Below are 12,625 nucleotides of genomic sequence, written 5' to 3' on the forward strand. Positions count from 1 at the left end.
CCAGCAGCCAGGTGTGGAGCGCGGGGCCCCACCTCCGAAGGCGGAGGAGGGGCCGCGGGCGGTGACGCGCCGAGGGCGGCGGGCGGACAGCGGGCGGGCGGGCGGCAGTGGCGGCGGCGGCGGCGGCGGCGGCAGCGGCGGCAGGTGCGGCCGCGAAGGGTGGGAGGGAGGAGGGAGGGGGCGGGCGGAGGGGGAGGGGAGGGCGAGGCCGGGGCACCTCCCCCTTTATAACGCGCCCCCTCCCGGGCTCTCGGGCCGCCTCCTCGTCGGCTCTTTCCGTCTGGCCCCCTCGTCCGGCCGCCCCGGGCCCGGGCCCGGCCAGGGAGCCCCCAGGCCGAGGCTTGGGGGGCGCCCCCCTCCCGCCGCCCCGCGCAGCCTGGCGGAGGCGGCGCCGTCGGAGGAGGAGGAGCAGGGCACTGCGGCTGGCCCCGGATCGGGCGCCAGAGCGGCAGCGGCTTCGGCAGCAGCGGCGGCCCGAGCCGATGCAGCGGGACGCACCACCCCGAGCCCCAGCCCCGGCGCCCCGGCTCCCCGCGCCCCCGATCGGGGCCGCCGCCAGCACTGGCGGCGGCGGAGGCGGGGGCAGCGGCGGTGGCGGAGGCGCCTCTGCAGCTCCGGCTCCTCCTGGCCTCCCGGGAACTACAAGTCCCAGGGGGCCTGGCGGCGGACGGCGGACGGAAGAGGCGGGGTCGGCGCCGCGGGGCCGGAAGTGGCCGTGGAGGCGGAAGTGGCGCGGCCGCGGAGGGGCCTGGAGCACGGCGGCGGGACCCGGAGCGGGAGCGGCGGCGGCAGCGGCGGCTGGAGGTGGCGGCGGCGCACTGGAGGCGGCCATGGCAAAGCAGTACGACTCGGTGGAGTGCCCCTTTTGTGATGAGGTGACCAAATATGAGAAGCTCGCTAAAATCGGCCAAGGCACCTTCGGGTAAGGCTGGGCCCCCAGGGACCAGGAGCCCTGAGCCTGCACCCCTCTGGACCGATGTCGAGACGCCCAGGCCCGTGTCCAGTTGGTTGGGAAGCCACCTAGCCGCAAACTTGTCCCCTGGTCTCGCTAGGCCGCACCGCAGCCCGCCCGTGCCTGACCGAGCCGGCTGGCGGGGAGGAGCCTGAGGCCCTTGATGGGAGGCAGGGAGGGGTTGCAGAGAGGAGCCTGTGAGTGGAGCGGGATCTCTCCCAGCAGCGGCGCCTGGGTGAGGAGAAAGGGCAAAGGGAAGGAAATAGAGGCTCGGAGAGGGACCGAAGATACCGCGCGTTGGTGTAGCCGAGGGCCCTCTGTACCCGGCCCAGCCCCGCCCGGGATTCCCTTTCCTGCCCTCCTCTGGTGGGGGCGGGGCGGGCCCTGCGGAAACGGCCTCAAGAGTCCTCTTGGGTCCCCCTTTCGGCCTGCAGGGAGGTGTTTAAGGCAAAGCACCGCAAGACCGGCCAAAAGGTGGCTCTGAAGAAGGTACTGATGGAGAACGAGAAGGAGGGGGTGAGTACGGGGCGGGTGGGCAGGCCTGCTAGGTCCCTTGGGCAGAGGTTGGGTTTCCACCCTGCTTCTGGGACTTTCATGCTGAGGTTGAATTTATGTGTTTAGGAATTTCTGTGTTCTATGGAATCTGACTTTCAGGTTAAATCTTTTAATTCAAATGTTTTAAAGAGTTTGATGTTTCATTCTCAGGTGCACGTGGTTGGTGCCAGGAGGGGGAGCTCATGCTTGCACTGAGTGCACCCTGGTTCCTGAAGTTAGGAAGTTTTTAAACACTTTTCCTTTGGGCTTTACTTTTGTCGAATGTTTAAAAAAAAAAATCATATGTCATAGCCCTAAAAGAGTAACTGGTATTCAATTGAAATGCTCCCCCCCCCATCGTAGCTCTAGTCCAGTTTCCCAAAGACCTGCTTCTTTATTTTTTGTCTTGTTAACCATGTAACAGGTTAAACACGGGTGCAGAGCTCTACATTATGAGTTTAAAGAAACCGTGCAGCATTTAATGGCTAGTCATAAAGCATTTGTGTGAAGTAGCAAAACTTCAAGTCATCGTCTGAAACCAGCTCCCGAAGGGGTACTTTCTACTAGTATGCCCGTGTTCTAAATATGGCATCTGAGGCAGCTCATTTCAGAGCCCACGATTTGACTCTGTCTCCCAACCTTCGACCCTTACTGTGGATCCCATGGCCAGTTCCTGGGTCAGTAGTGTGCTCTCCCGCTCTTGACCTCCTTGTCTTTCTCTCACCCAGTTCCCCATCACGGCCTTGCGGGAAATCAAGATCCTCCAGCTCCTAAAACACGAGAACGTGGTCAACCTGATTGAGATCTGTCGAACCAAAGGTAAGCTGTTTGGATCTTGCCCTCCGTTTTCAGGTGGGGAGAATGAGGCTTCTCGCCTCAGGTTTTGCTGGCGGAGCTGGAACCGGACCCACTTCACTGCCTCTTCTTAACCCAGACACACCACCTGCAACTGCTTTCCCGGGTCCTTTTGTGGGAGCAGGTGCTTCCCCAGGGCCTGCCACAGCGCCCGGCCCAGAGAAGCACTCAGAAAATATTTTACCCGTGCAGGAATGGGCAGCCACATACCCACTGTCCATAGGTTGGAGGGGGTAGGAGCTGGTTGTGGGAAGATGAGTTGCGTGTGAGGTTTTTGATTTTTTTTTTTTTTTCCCACCCCTCTCTTTCTCCCTCGTGCTTCCTGACTCAGCTTCCCCCTATAACCGCTGCAAAGGCAGCATATACCTGGTGTTTGACTTCTGTGAACATGACCTCGCCGGGCTGCTGAGCAACGTCTTAGTCAAGTTCACGCTGTCGGAGATCAAGCGGGTCATGCAGATGTTGCTCAATGGCCTCTACTACATCCACAGGAACAAGGTGGGGGCCGGGGTCGGGGGTCGGGGGGAGACCCAGGCTGGCCTGGGCTCTCCGTGCGGGGTGGGTGCGGCTCAGGGCCCCTGGCTACCCCCGCCCGTGTGCTTCCCGCAGATCCTGCACCGGGACATGAAGGCGGCCAACGTGCTCATCACCCGCGACGGGGTGCTGAAGCTGGCCGACTTCGGGCTGGCCCGGGCCTTCAGCCTTGCCAAGAACAGCCAGCCCAACCGCTACACCAACCGTGTGGTGACGCTCTGGTACCGGCCCCCGGAGCTGTTGCTCGGTGAGGACGCTTGAGCAGGCCTAGGAGGGGCAGGAGGCTGGGCCCTTAGCCAGCCTCCGCTCCCCCCTGCCTGGGCTTCTTGAGCTGCCGGCCCTGGGGCCCCGCGCCTCCGGAGGCCGGGCTCAAGGGGCCCTCCTGGTGTGCTCTTCTCAGGGGAGCGGGACTACGGCCCCCCCATCGACCTGTGGGGTGCCGGGTGCATCATGGCGGAGATGTGGACACGCAGCCCCATCATGCAGGGCAACACGGAGCAGCACCAGCTTGCCCTCATCAGCCAGCTCTGTGGCTCCATCACCCCTGAGGTGCGTCGCCAGGCTGTCTGGGCCCCGCAGGCTGCAGAGATCCAGACCTCTCCTTGGTAGAGGAGGGGCAGGGCGGGGAGCAGAGGGAGAGGTGGCTGGCGGAGGGTCACAATCTGCTCTTTGGGGCCACATGGACTGTGTTCACCGGCTCCATCACCGGTTAGGTCAATGCTTTTGGGCGAGGCTTCTGAACCTTTCAGAGCTGAGCTCCTCTTCCGGGCAACAGCCGGCTGTATCGGGCTTGCAGGCAGTCGGTGTGAGAGGGCCTGGTGCTTAGCAATTGCCACGTACAGCGGTTACTGCTGCCTTTACCTTGGAGGCATCCAGTGTGCCCTCGGGGGCGGTCTGGGAGCATCTGAAGCGAGAAGTGTTGGTCCCTTCGGGTGCTTGACCTAACAGGCCACGTGGTTCCTGAACTCACGCCATCCTCCTTCCACGCCTCCCACCCCAGGTGTGGCCAAACGTGGACAAGTATGAGCTGTTTGAGAAACTGGAGCTGGTCAAGGGCCAGAAGCGGAAGGTGAAGGACAGGCTGAAGGCCTACGTGCGTGACCCCTACGCGCTGGACCTCATCGACAAGCTGCTGGTGTTGGATCCCGCCCAGCGCATCGACAGTGACGACGCCCTCAACCACGACTTCTTCTGGTCCGACCCCATGCCCTCGGACCTCAAGGGCATGCTGTCCACCCACCTGACGTCCATGTTCGAGTACCTGGCCCCGCCGCGCCGGAAGGGCAGCCAGATCACCCAGCAGTCCACCAACCAGAGCCGCAATCCAGCCACCACCAACCAGACGGAGTTCGAGCGCGTCTTCTGAGGGCCGGCTGCTGGTGCTTCTCGCTAGGGCTGTTTGATTTTTTCCTTCTGCTCTGTGATTTGCGTTGTGGAGATGATGGGGCATTTGAGTTTTTTCTCTAGTGCATATTTTATTTAATCCCCGCCGGGGGCGTCGGGAGCCCGCCGCGCGGACTGGAATAAAGCTGTGGCTGAGAGTCCAGGAGGGCACCTGGGCTGCCTCACCTTGTTCCCAGGCTTTGGGGACGATGCCCAGAGGGTCTCCATTGACTTTAGGACAGGAGTGCGGTGGGAGGAGCGGTGCCCCGCACCAGTGACTTTCTAAGAGATCCCAGCATGCTGGGAGGAGGGGACAGGCCCCTCACCCGTCCCCAACCCTCCCTGTGGGATGAGAAACTTGCTTAGGGGACCGAACCAGCCTCGAGAATGGGCTGTTCTTGGCCTCACCCTCAGAAGCTCTGGGGCTGGCAGGAACTCTTGGTTTTTTTCACTAGGAGAGTTTTATCGTGTTTCTTTTGTTTGATTGTTCGGAGACATTCCTGGCTGCAGTTTGGTCAGTTACAATTAAAGTTGACTTTTTCAGTAAGTGTCTGTGTCCTGTTCTGTGTTCAGATCCCCAGCTCTGAACCCTGTAGCTGGCTGTTGGGATTCGATTTGTCAAGTCTTGGTTCTTTTCTTGGTCCCAGTTCCTGCCTCCTGACACAATTGCAAAAGACTTGTTTTGTTTTTTGCTTGAGTACCAAGAACATTTGCTGTCATGCTCCCCAGAGGGCAAATATCATGAGACACCCCCGCCCCCAGCCGCCCCCGCTCCACTCCTCTCCACTCAGTGTCAGAGGAAGCGGGGAGACAGATGAGACAGGGGGCTTAGTCCCCTGATGAGGGAACTGGAGTGGGCCTGCTGCCAGCTGCGTCTGCCGTGGTGACCTAGGTGGGCAGCACCGGCTGTGGCTGGTAAGCAGATGTGTTCAGCCTTGACTCATGAGCACAGGAGGCTGCATTTCACCTCATCAGTGAAATGAACAAGAGTCAGGTCTGTAACTTGCAGAGTCCTCAAGCTGCTGAATGGGGGCGGCTTAGGGCAGGCAAGAGAAAAAATGATCAGAGAGGCTGAAGGCTCCAGGAGCTCGGGGAGGCGGCACAAGCTTGGATCGGGGTGGTTACGTGGTCAGGAGGACAGAACAGTGTGAAGGCTGGGTCACGAGTCAGGGTCCGAACTGGGACCCTTGGCGGGACAGCACCTTCTGGTGGATACGTGTCCTGAGGATCCGAGTTCAGGGACAGGCACCTTGGAGGCAGACTTGTCCTCTCTCGGGTGGAGTCTCTTAAAGGCGGCCTGGGAACAAAGCTGGGCAAAATCTTGACCGAAACTCTCCTTAACTTTGTAGGTCTTAAACCAAATCACAGCTTCATAAAAGACCCGTGAGAGGAAGGGGGAAAAAAATCCTTTTTTTTTTATGGTCACACCTGTGGTGTATGGAAGTTCTTGGACCAGGGATCAAGATGAGCACAGCTGGGAGAAGGTCAGATCCTTTAACCAACTGTGCCCGGCCAGGGATCAACCCCACACTTCCACAGACACCCAAGGCACTGTAGTCAGATTCTTAACCCATCGTGCCACTGCAAGAATGCCAAGAAAAAATATTTTACTGGTGTATTCGTTTCTTGGGGCGGGCTGCCAAACACGGTGGCTAAAACAAATGGATTCTGCTCTGGAGGCTGAAAGTCTCACATCCGTAGGTGAGGGTGGGGTTGGTTCCTCTGGAGGCTCCGAGGGGGCATCTGGTCCAAGCCCCTCCTGGCTCCTGTGGACCCTGGTGTTCCTGGGCTGGTGGATGCATCGCTCCATCCGCCTCCGTCTTCACGTGGTGTTCTCTGTGTGTGTTCTGTCTCTGAGAACACCAGTCATTGGATTTAGAATCCACCTTGATCTAGTAGGACCTCATCTTAGCCAGTTACCTTGCCACCTGCAAAGACCTTCTCAAATAGGGTCACATTCTGAGGTTCCAGGTGGGCATGAATTTGGGGACGACTCATTCAACTCAAACCCCAATTACAACAGCAGAGAAGTGTCCTGGTGGCTTTCAAGTCTATAGGTTTTGAATGACAACTGATGTGGGAAATTCACAGGGCTGCCCTAAATTTCAAGGTGCTGGTTTTTTTTCTCTAAAGAATAAAAAAGCTTCTATAAAAGCCTCAGGCTTTTTGTTTGTTTGTTTGTTTGTTTGTTTTTGTCTTTTCTTGGGCCGCTCCAGCGGCATATGGAGGTTCCCAGGCTAGGGGTCTAATAGGAGCTGTAGCCGCCGGCCTACGCCAGAGCCACAGCAACGCAGGATCTGAGCCGTGTCTGCAACCTACACCACAGCTCACGGCAATGCCGGATCGTTAACCCACTGAGCAAGGGCAGGGATCAAACCCGAAACCTCATGGTTCCTAGTCAGATTCGTTAACCACTGCACCACGAGGGGGAACTCCAAGGCTCATTATTCTTGAGCCAGCAATTCCATTTACAGAAACATTTAGGAGCAGCTGTACACACTCATTGGCTATGTATTTCAAGGGACAGACTGTTCCAGACCCAATACAGCCATAAAGCAGTGGCCACCCCAATGGAACTTGCACTGTAGAGGCTCAGACTAGTCTGATGGGAGAAGTTCTATGGAAAACAACAAAGGGTGGCAAGAAGGGAAAAGATTTGGCCGTGGGGGTGGGCAGTTGAGGGAGTTAGGGGGGCGTGAGAGCAGAAATCCCAAGAAAAGTGGGGGAATGTATGGGAGCAAGGAATGGGCACAGGTGCCAAGGAGAGAGCTCTGTACAGAGAAAGGGGCACGATTGGATGGGTCAGAAACTCACACTGGGAGTTCCCTGGTGGTCTGGTGGTTAGGACTCAGTGCTTTGTCTGCTGTGGCCTGGGTTCAGTCCTCGGTCTGGGAGCTGAGATTCCACATCAAGCTGCTGCATGCCATGGCCAAAAATAAAAAAGTAAAAATAAAAACAGGGACTCTGCTGAGAAAAACTAAGGTGGCAAAGCTGGAAACTGAGAATGGTTAGGGCTGTCGTAATAATATGGGCAGAAGGTGGCAGGGACCAAGCTTGTCATGAAGCTGGCGGTGAGGAGTGGATTTATAGATTGCTGTGAGGGGAAAATTTGCAGGTTGGGTATGAGTTTGAATAAACGAGGAGTTGGGAGCCCTAGGCTCTGGCTGGAGGGAGGACCGGGCTGCTATCCCTGAGACAGAGAAGGCTGCGCAGGTCAGGCTGGAGCATGGTAAGTCAGAGACAGACAGATGGACGCCCAGGCTGGAGTTGACAGGTATATGTCTGAATCAAGTTCAGCCCTCCCCCGCCCCCACCAAAGTATAGATGCACCTTTGGGAGTTGCCAGCAAGGTTCCTTTTTTTTTTTTACAGGCATACCAAAGGCACATGGAAGTTCCCAGGCTAGGGGTCGATTCAGAGCTGCAGCCGCTGGCCTGCATTGCCACAGCAATGCCAGATCCGAGCTGCATCTATGACCTATGCCACAGCTTGCCGTAATGCCAGATCCTTAACCCACTGAGCAAAGCCAGGGATGGAACCTGCATCCTCATGGACACTCTGTCAGGTTCTTAACCCAATGAGCCACAGCAGGAACTCCCAGCATGGTGATTTTTTTTTTTTTTTTAAGTCCCAACACGAGATGATGAGGGAGGAGGGGAGAAGGGAGACGGGGCCCACTGGGGCACTCCAGAGATAAAGGTCAGGGAGTTGAGACAGCAGGTGAAGTAAGAAGAGACCACAGGAGGAGTGCGTACCAGAAGCTAAGAGACGGTGTTTTTTTTAGACATGGGAGTTATCCCTTAGACGCGCTACAGATGAGGGCACAAAAGACAGGAGTGAGGGCGGACCCTCAGGTTTAGCCACGTTGACCTCCGTGGTGACCTTGGTGAGAACCACGGGGTGGATGTCTTGGGATGAAATCCTGCCAGGAGCAGTAGGATCCTTGGAGAACAGGAGGAAGGGGACCAAAGACAAGAAGCAGCAACAATGACTGTAAGGAGAATTCGGGAAGGAGCACGGGAGCCGACACATCATGGAATGATGCACTAGGGAGGGCACGTGCTGTCCCGTATACAAAAGAGCCATGCAGCAGTTCCCGTCGTGGCGCAGCGGAATCCAACTAGGAACTATGAGGTTGCAGGTTTGATCCCTGGCCTTGCTCAGTGGGTTAAGGATCCAGCGTTGCCATGAGCTGTGGTGTAGGTCACAGACATGGCTTGGATCTGGCATTGTGGCTGTGGTATAGGCCAGCAGCTGTAGCTCCAATTTGACCCCAAGCTTGGGAACCTCCATATGCTGTGGGTGAGGCCCTAAAAAAAAAAATAAAATAAAAAAAAATAAAAAAAATAAAAAAAATAAAAAAAAATAAAATAAAAAAATAAAATAAATAAAAAAAATAAAATAAATAAAATAAAAGCAAAAGAGCCATGCAGCCTCGGGCACAGTGGGCCCCACCAGGGCTAGAACCTCAAAGACCATGTCCCGACGCTGTTCTCTGCCACCTCCGCCTGGGGAATCCATGACGTTCAGGGCATCCTTGCTTGTGGAAAAGCATAAACCTCCATCAGCTTCCATAAGTTAGAGCAGCGCTTCCCCAAGGTCAGTGCAAGCCCAATCCCCATCTCATCCGTCTGGATGGGGTACCTCTAACAAGGGGACGATGCTCTACTGCCCGTGGGGATTTGGGTGCACAGATAGAGCACGGAGCTAGGATGGGTTGCTGGCAGCTGTGTGCAAGGATGAAGTATATACACTGTGAGAGAAAGATGCTTCACATACACCAGGTGGAAAGAGCAGATTACAAAGTATCTCCTGCTTCTGTTCTTTTGTAAGAAAACTGGAAGCAACCACACTAAAACATTACCCATAAATTGGTACAACCTCTATGCAGAACAGTATGGAGGTTCCCTAAAAAACTAAATATGGAACTACCATACGACCCAGCAATCCCACTCTTCGGCCGATATCTGGAGAAAACCATGATGCGAAGAAATCCACGCACCCCAGTGTCCACTGCAGCGCTATTTACAATAACCAAGACATGGAAGAACCCTAACATCCATCAACAGAGGAATGGATAAAGAAGATGTGGAATATACTAATGGAATATTAGTTGGCCATGAAAAAGAACAAAATAGGAGTGCCTACTGTGGCATAATGGATTAAGAATCTGACTGCAGTGGTGCGGGTTCAATCCCTGGCCCTGAGCAGTGAGTTGAGGGATCGGGTGTTGTCACAGCTGTGGTGTAGTTTGCAGCTGTGGCTCAGATTCAATCCCTGGCACAGGAACTTCCGTATGCTGTGGGTGTAGCCATTAAAAAGATAATAATAATGCCACTTGCAGCAACATGGGTGGACCTAGAGATTATCATATTAAGTGAAGTAAGTCAGAGAAGGACAAATATCACATGATATCACCTATATGTGGAATCTTAAAAAAAAAAAAAAAAAAGATACTGGAGTTCTTGCTGTGGTGCATTGGGTTAAGGATCTGCATTGCCCCTGCTGTGGTGTAGGTCACAGCTGCTGCTTGGGTTCGATCCCTGCCTTGGGAAATTCCATATGCTATGGGTGCGGCCAAAAAAGAAGATAAATGATACAAAAGAACTTATTTATAAAACAGAAACAAATTCACGGATTTCAAGATCAAATTTAGGGTTACTAAAGGAGAAACCATGGGGCAGAGGGATAAATTGGGAGGATGGGATTAACACATACACTGGACCATGTATGGAACAGATGACTGGAGTTCCCATCATAGCTCAGTGGTTAATGAATCCTACTAGGAACCATGAGGTTGCGGGTTCGATCCCCGACCTTGCTCAGTGGGTTAAGGATCCAGCAGTTGCCGTAAGCTGTGGTGTAGGTTGCAGACGCGGCTCAGATCCTGCATTGCTGTGGCTCTGGCGTAGGCCGGTGGCTACAGTTCCGATTCGACCCCTAGCCTGGGAATCTCCATATGCCATGGGAGCAGCTCTAGAAATGGCCAAAAAAAAAAAAAAAAAATAGAATAGATGACTAACCAGGACCTAATGTACAGCACAGGGAGTCTACCCCATGTTCTGTAATAACCCATGGGGGACAAAGGAATAGATATATGTGTATGTGTAACTGATTCGCTTTGCTATAAACCTGAAGCTAATAAAACATTGTAAATCAACTATAACCCAATGAAAAAAAAATTACCCATAGTTATTTTGTGTGGCTCTATCCTTTATAATTCTCTGTGTTTTCTCATATTTCCTGAAATCATATTTTCACTCATGCAATTAAACTACATTTTAAAACAACCAGGAGTTCCCTTCGTGGCTCAGCAGTAAAAAAAACCAACTAATATCCATGCGGGTGCGGGTTTGATCCCTGGCCCTGCTCAGTGGGTTAAGGATCTGGCATTGCTGTGAGCCGAGGCTCGGATCTGGCGTTGCTGTAGCTGTCGTGTGGGCCAGCAGGCAGCGGCAGCTCCGTTTGGACCCCTCGCCTGGGAACTTCCATATGTGGGTGCGGCCCTAAAAAAAAAACCAAAACCAAAACCAAATAACAACCACCGAAGCAGCCGCTAAACCCTGGAGCTTCAGGTTCTAAGCTCCCCCCGCCCCCTTCCCATAGAACACCCCAGAGAGGAGGCTGGCACTAGCTGGGCAGGTGTGGGTCTGACCCCCTTCAGCCTTGAACCCAGGTGTGATGTGGGTTTGAACCCCTTCTGTGGAAGGAGGTGTGTAGCTGGGAATAAATGCTCCTGTGGGGGCATTACCCCCAAGGAAGCCGACCTAGTCCCCGATACCTGGGAGTCTCCGGAATACTGGAGTGCGTGCGCCGCGGGTCTGGAGAGGCCGTGGTGGAAATGGGACAGGCCTTTTACCAGCTCCTTTGGTTGGATCCTCCATGCCACCCTGGAAGCCCAAGACTGGGTCTGTGTCCTGGCTCTTTTTGATCACATGATCTGGTGACACAGCCCTCGCCCCCGTAGGCTTGGATGTTTAAGCTTAAGGACAACCCTGTGTCCTGTCCCCCCGCCACCAAATGCCAGCCTGGCAGGGCCAGGGCAAACGGCCCTAACGGTAAGGGGAGGTGAGCCGTGCGTGATAAGAGAGGTCAAATAAAGCCAGCCCCACTGGGCAGGAAGCCCAGCCCAAGGTCTGGATGTCTCCCAACCCCCCCACCCCATCCCCCGCCGCACACCCTTGTCTGCCGGCTCACCTTTATCCCCCGCTCAGTTGTAATTTAACTCACAGGGAGATTCTGACAAGTCCTGCGCGCGCCCGGAAACCCGCCAGGGAGGCCCAGAGATCCCTGGCCGATCCCAGATGAAAGCAGGAACTTATCAGGTAAGATTGTCCTCCCTGTGCTGACCCCCCCCCACACACACACACCCCAGATGTGAGGGGAGGCCCCGAGAATCCCCCCAACTCCACCCACCCCCGGGGCCCAGGGCTGCCCGCAGCCCCCGCCCAGGGCCAGCTTGGCAGAGGTGCCCACACCTGAGTCATTTACGCCCCATCCGGTCGGAGAGCGGGAAGCACAGGATGAGAGGTGCCAGGGCCCTGGCTGCCTCCTGGCCAGTGGCTGAGACGCTGTGGTGGGAAGCACCCATGGCACAGCTGGGCCCATCTGGGCGTCCTCTCTCGGCTGAACCCGCCTCCTTCCAGGTAGGAGAACACGATGACGTGGGGGCAGGTAGGCTGCCCCCGAAGCCTCATTTTCTTTCTTTTGAACGATGGGTGTAATTCACGCTCAAGGGTCTGAGGCCATGGGCAGTGATATGGGGCCCCAAGGGAAGAACTTGGCCACCATAAGCCTCGAACTGAAGGCCTGGGGTGGTCAAGACCCCCCATCCGTGGACCTCACAGCCCCCCTTGCACCCAGCTGGAGGCTCCACAAAAGCCTCCTACCCAGTGTGGGTGTGGGGAGTTCTGGACGGGGGGGCTCCGTAGAGGAGATGGGCCAGCTGGCATGGGAGGTGGCAGAGGCTACCTCGAGGGTCCTCCTGTGGGCCAGGGGCTGTTGGCAAACTGGTCTTCATCTGATTTCACTCTCAGGGCTGATCTGGGAGGAAAGGCTGTTGGCTCCATTTTTAATAATAATAATAAAGTTGGTGATGCGGATGGCAACTTGGATCAAAGTGCTTGTTACGGGGAGTTCCCTGGTGGCTCAGCAGGTTAAGGACCCGGCGATTGTCACTGCTATGGCTTGGGTTGCTGCTCAGGGGTGTGAGTTTGATTCCTGGCCCAGGAATTTCCACATGCCCCAGGCACAGACCAGAAGCAGTGTTTACTCCCTTGGTTATCTGCCTTTTGTTGATCTGAGACAATTGTTATCTGTGTTTTATTGATCTGAGACAATGACTGCATTTTATAGATCTGGAAGGTGC

The 12,625-nt window shown here is 55.4% G+C and overlaps 2 protein-coding genes across 3 annotated transcripts in view; both read left to right on the top strand.

Annotated features, from left to right (window-relative positions):
• Positions 831–4,241, top strand: CDK9 (cyclin dependent kinase 9). Its single transcript, NM_001166044.1, is given in 7 exon segments — positions 831–922; positions 1,387–1,468; positions 2,215–2,305; positions 2,673–2,839; positions 2,951–3,122; positions 3,276–3,424; positions 3,876–4,241. Coding segments are annotated over 7 exon segments (1,119 nt in total).
• Positions 5,046–12,625, top strand: part of FPGS (folylpolyglutamate synthase) — a 28,100-nt gene continuing 20,520 nt past the window's right edge. The window contains exons 1-2 of one of the 2 annotated variants that reach the window (XM_021069381.1): positions 5,046–5,252; positions 11,490–11,582. In XM_021069381.1, coding sequence (XP_020925040.1) covers positions 5,238–5,252; positions 11,490–11,582 — 108 coding nt within the window. In that variant the 5' untranslated portion in view covers positions 5,046–5,237. Of the gene's footprint in view, positions 5,253–11,489; positions 11,583–11,754; positions 11,904–12,625 lie in introns of those variants that run through there. The other variant, XM_021069373.1, reaches the window with a different exon arrangement.

The sequence above is a fragment of the Sus scrofa genome, chromosome 1 (assembly GCF_000003025.6).
Source record: "Sus scrofa isolate TJ Tabasco breed Duroc chromosome 1, Sscrofa11.1, whole genome shotgun sequence".
Classification (NCBI taxonomy): Eukaryota; Metazoa; Chordata; class Mammalia; order Artiodactyla; family Suidae; genus Sus; species Sus scrofa.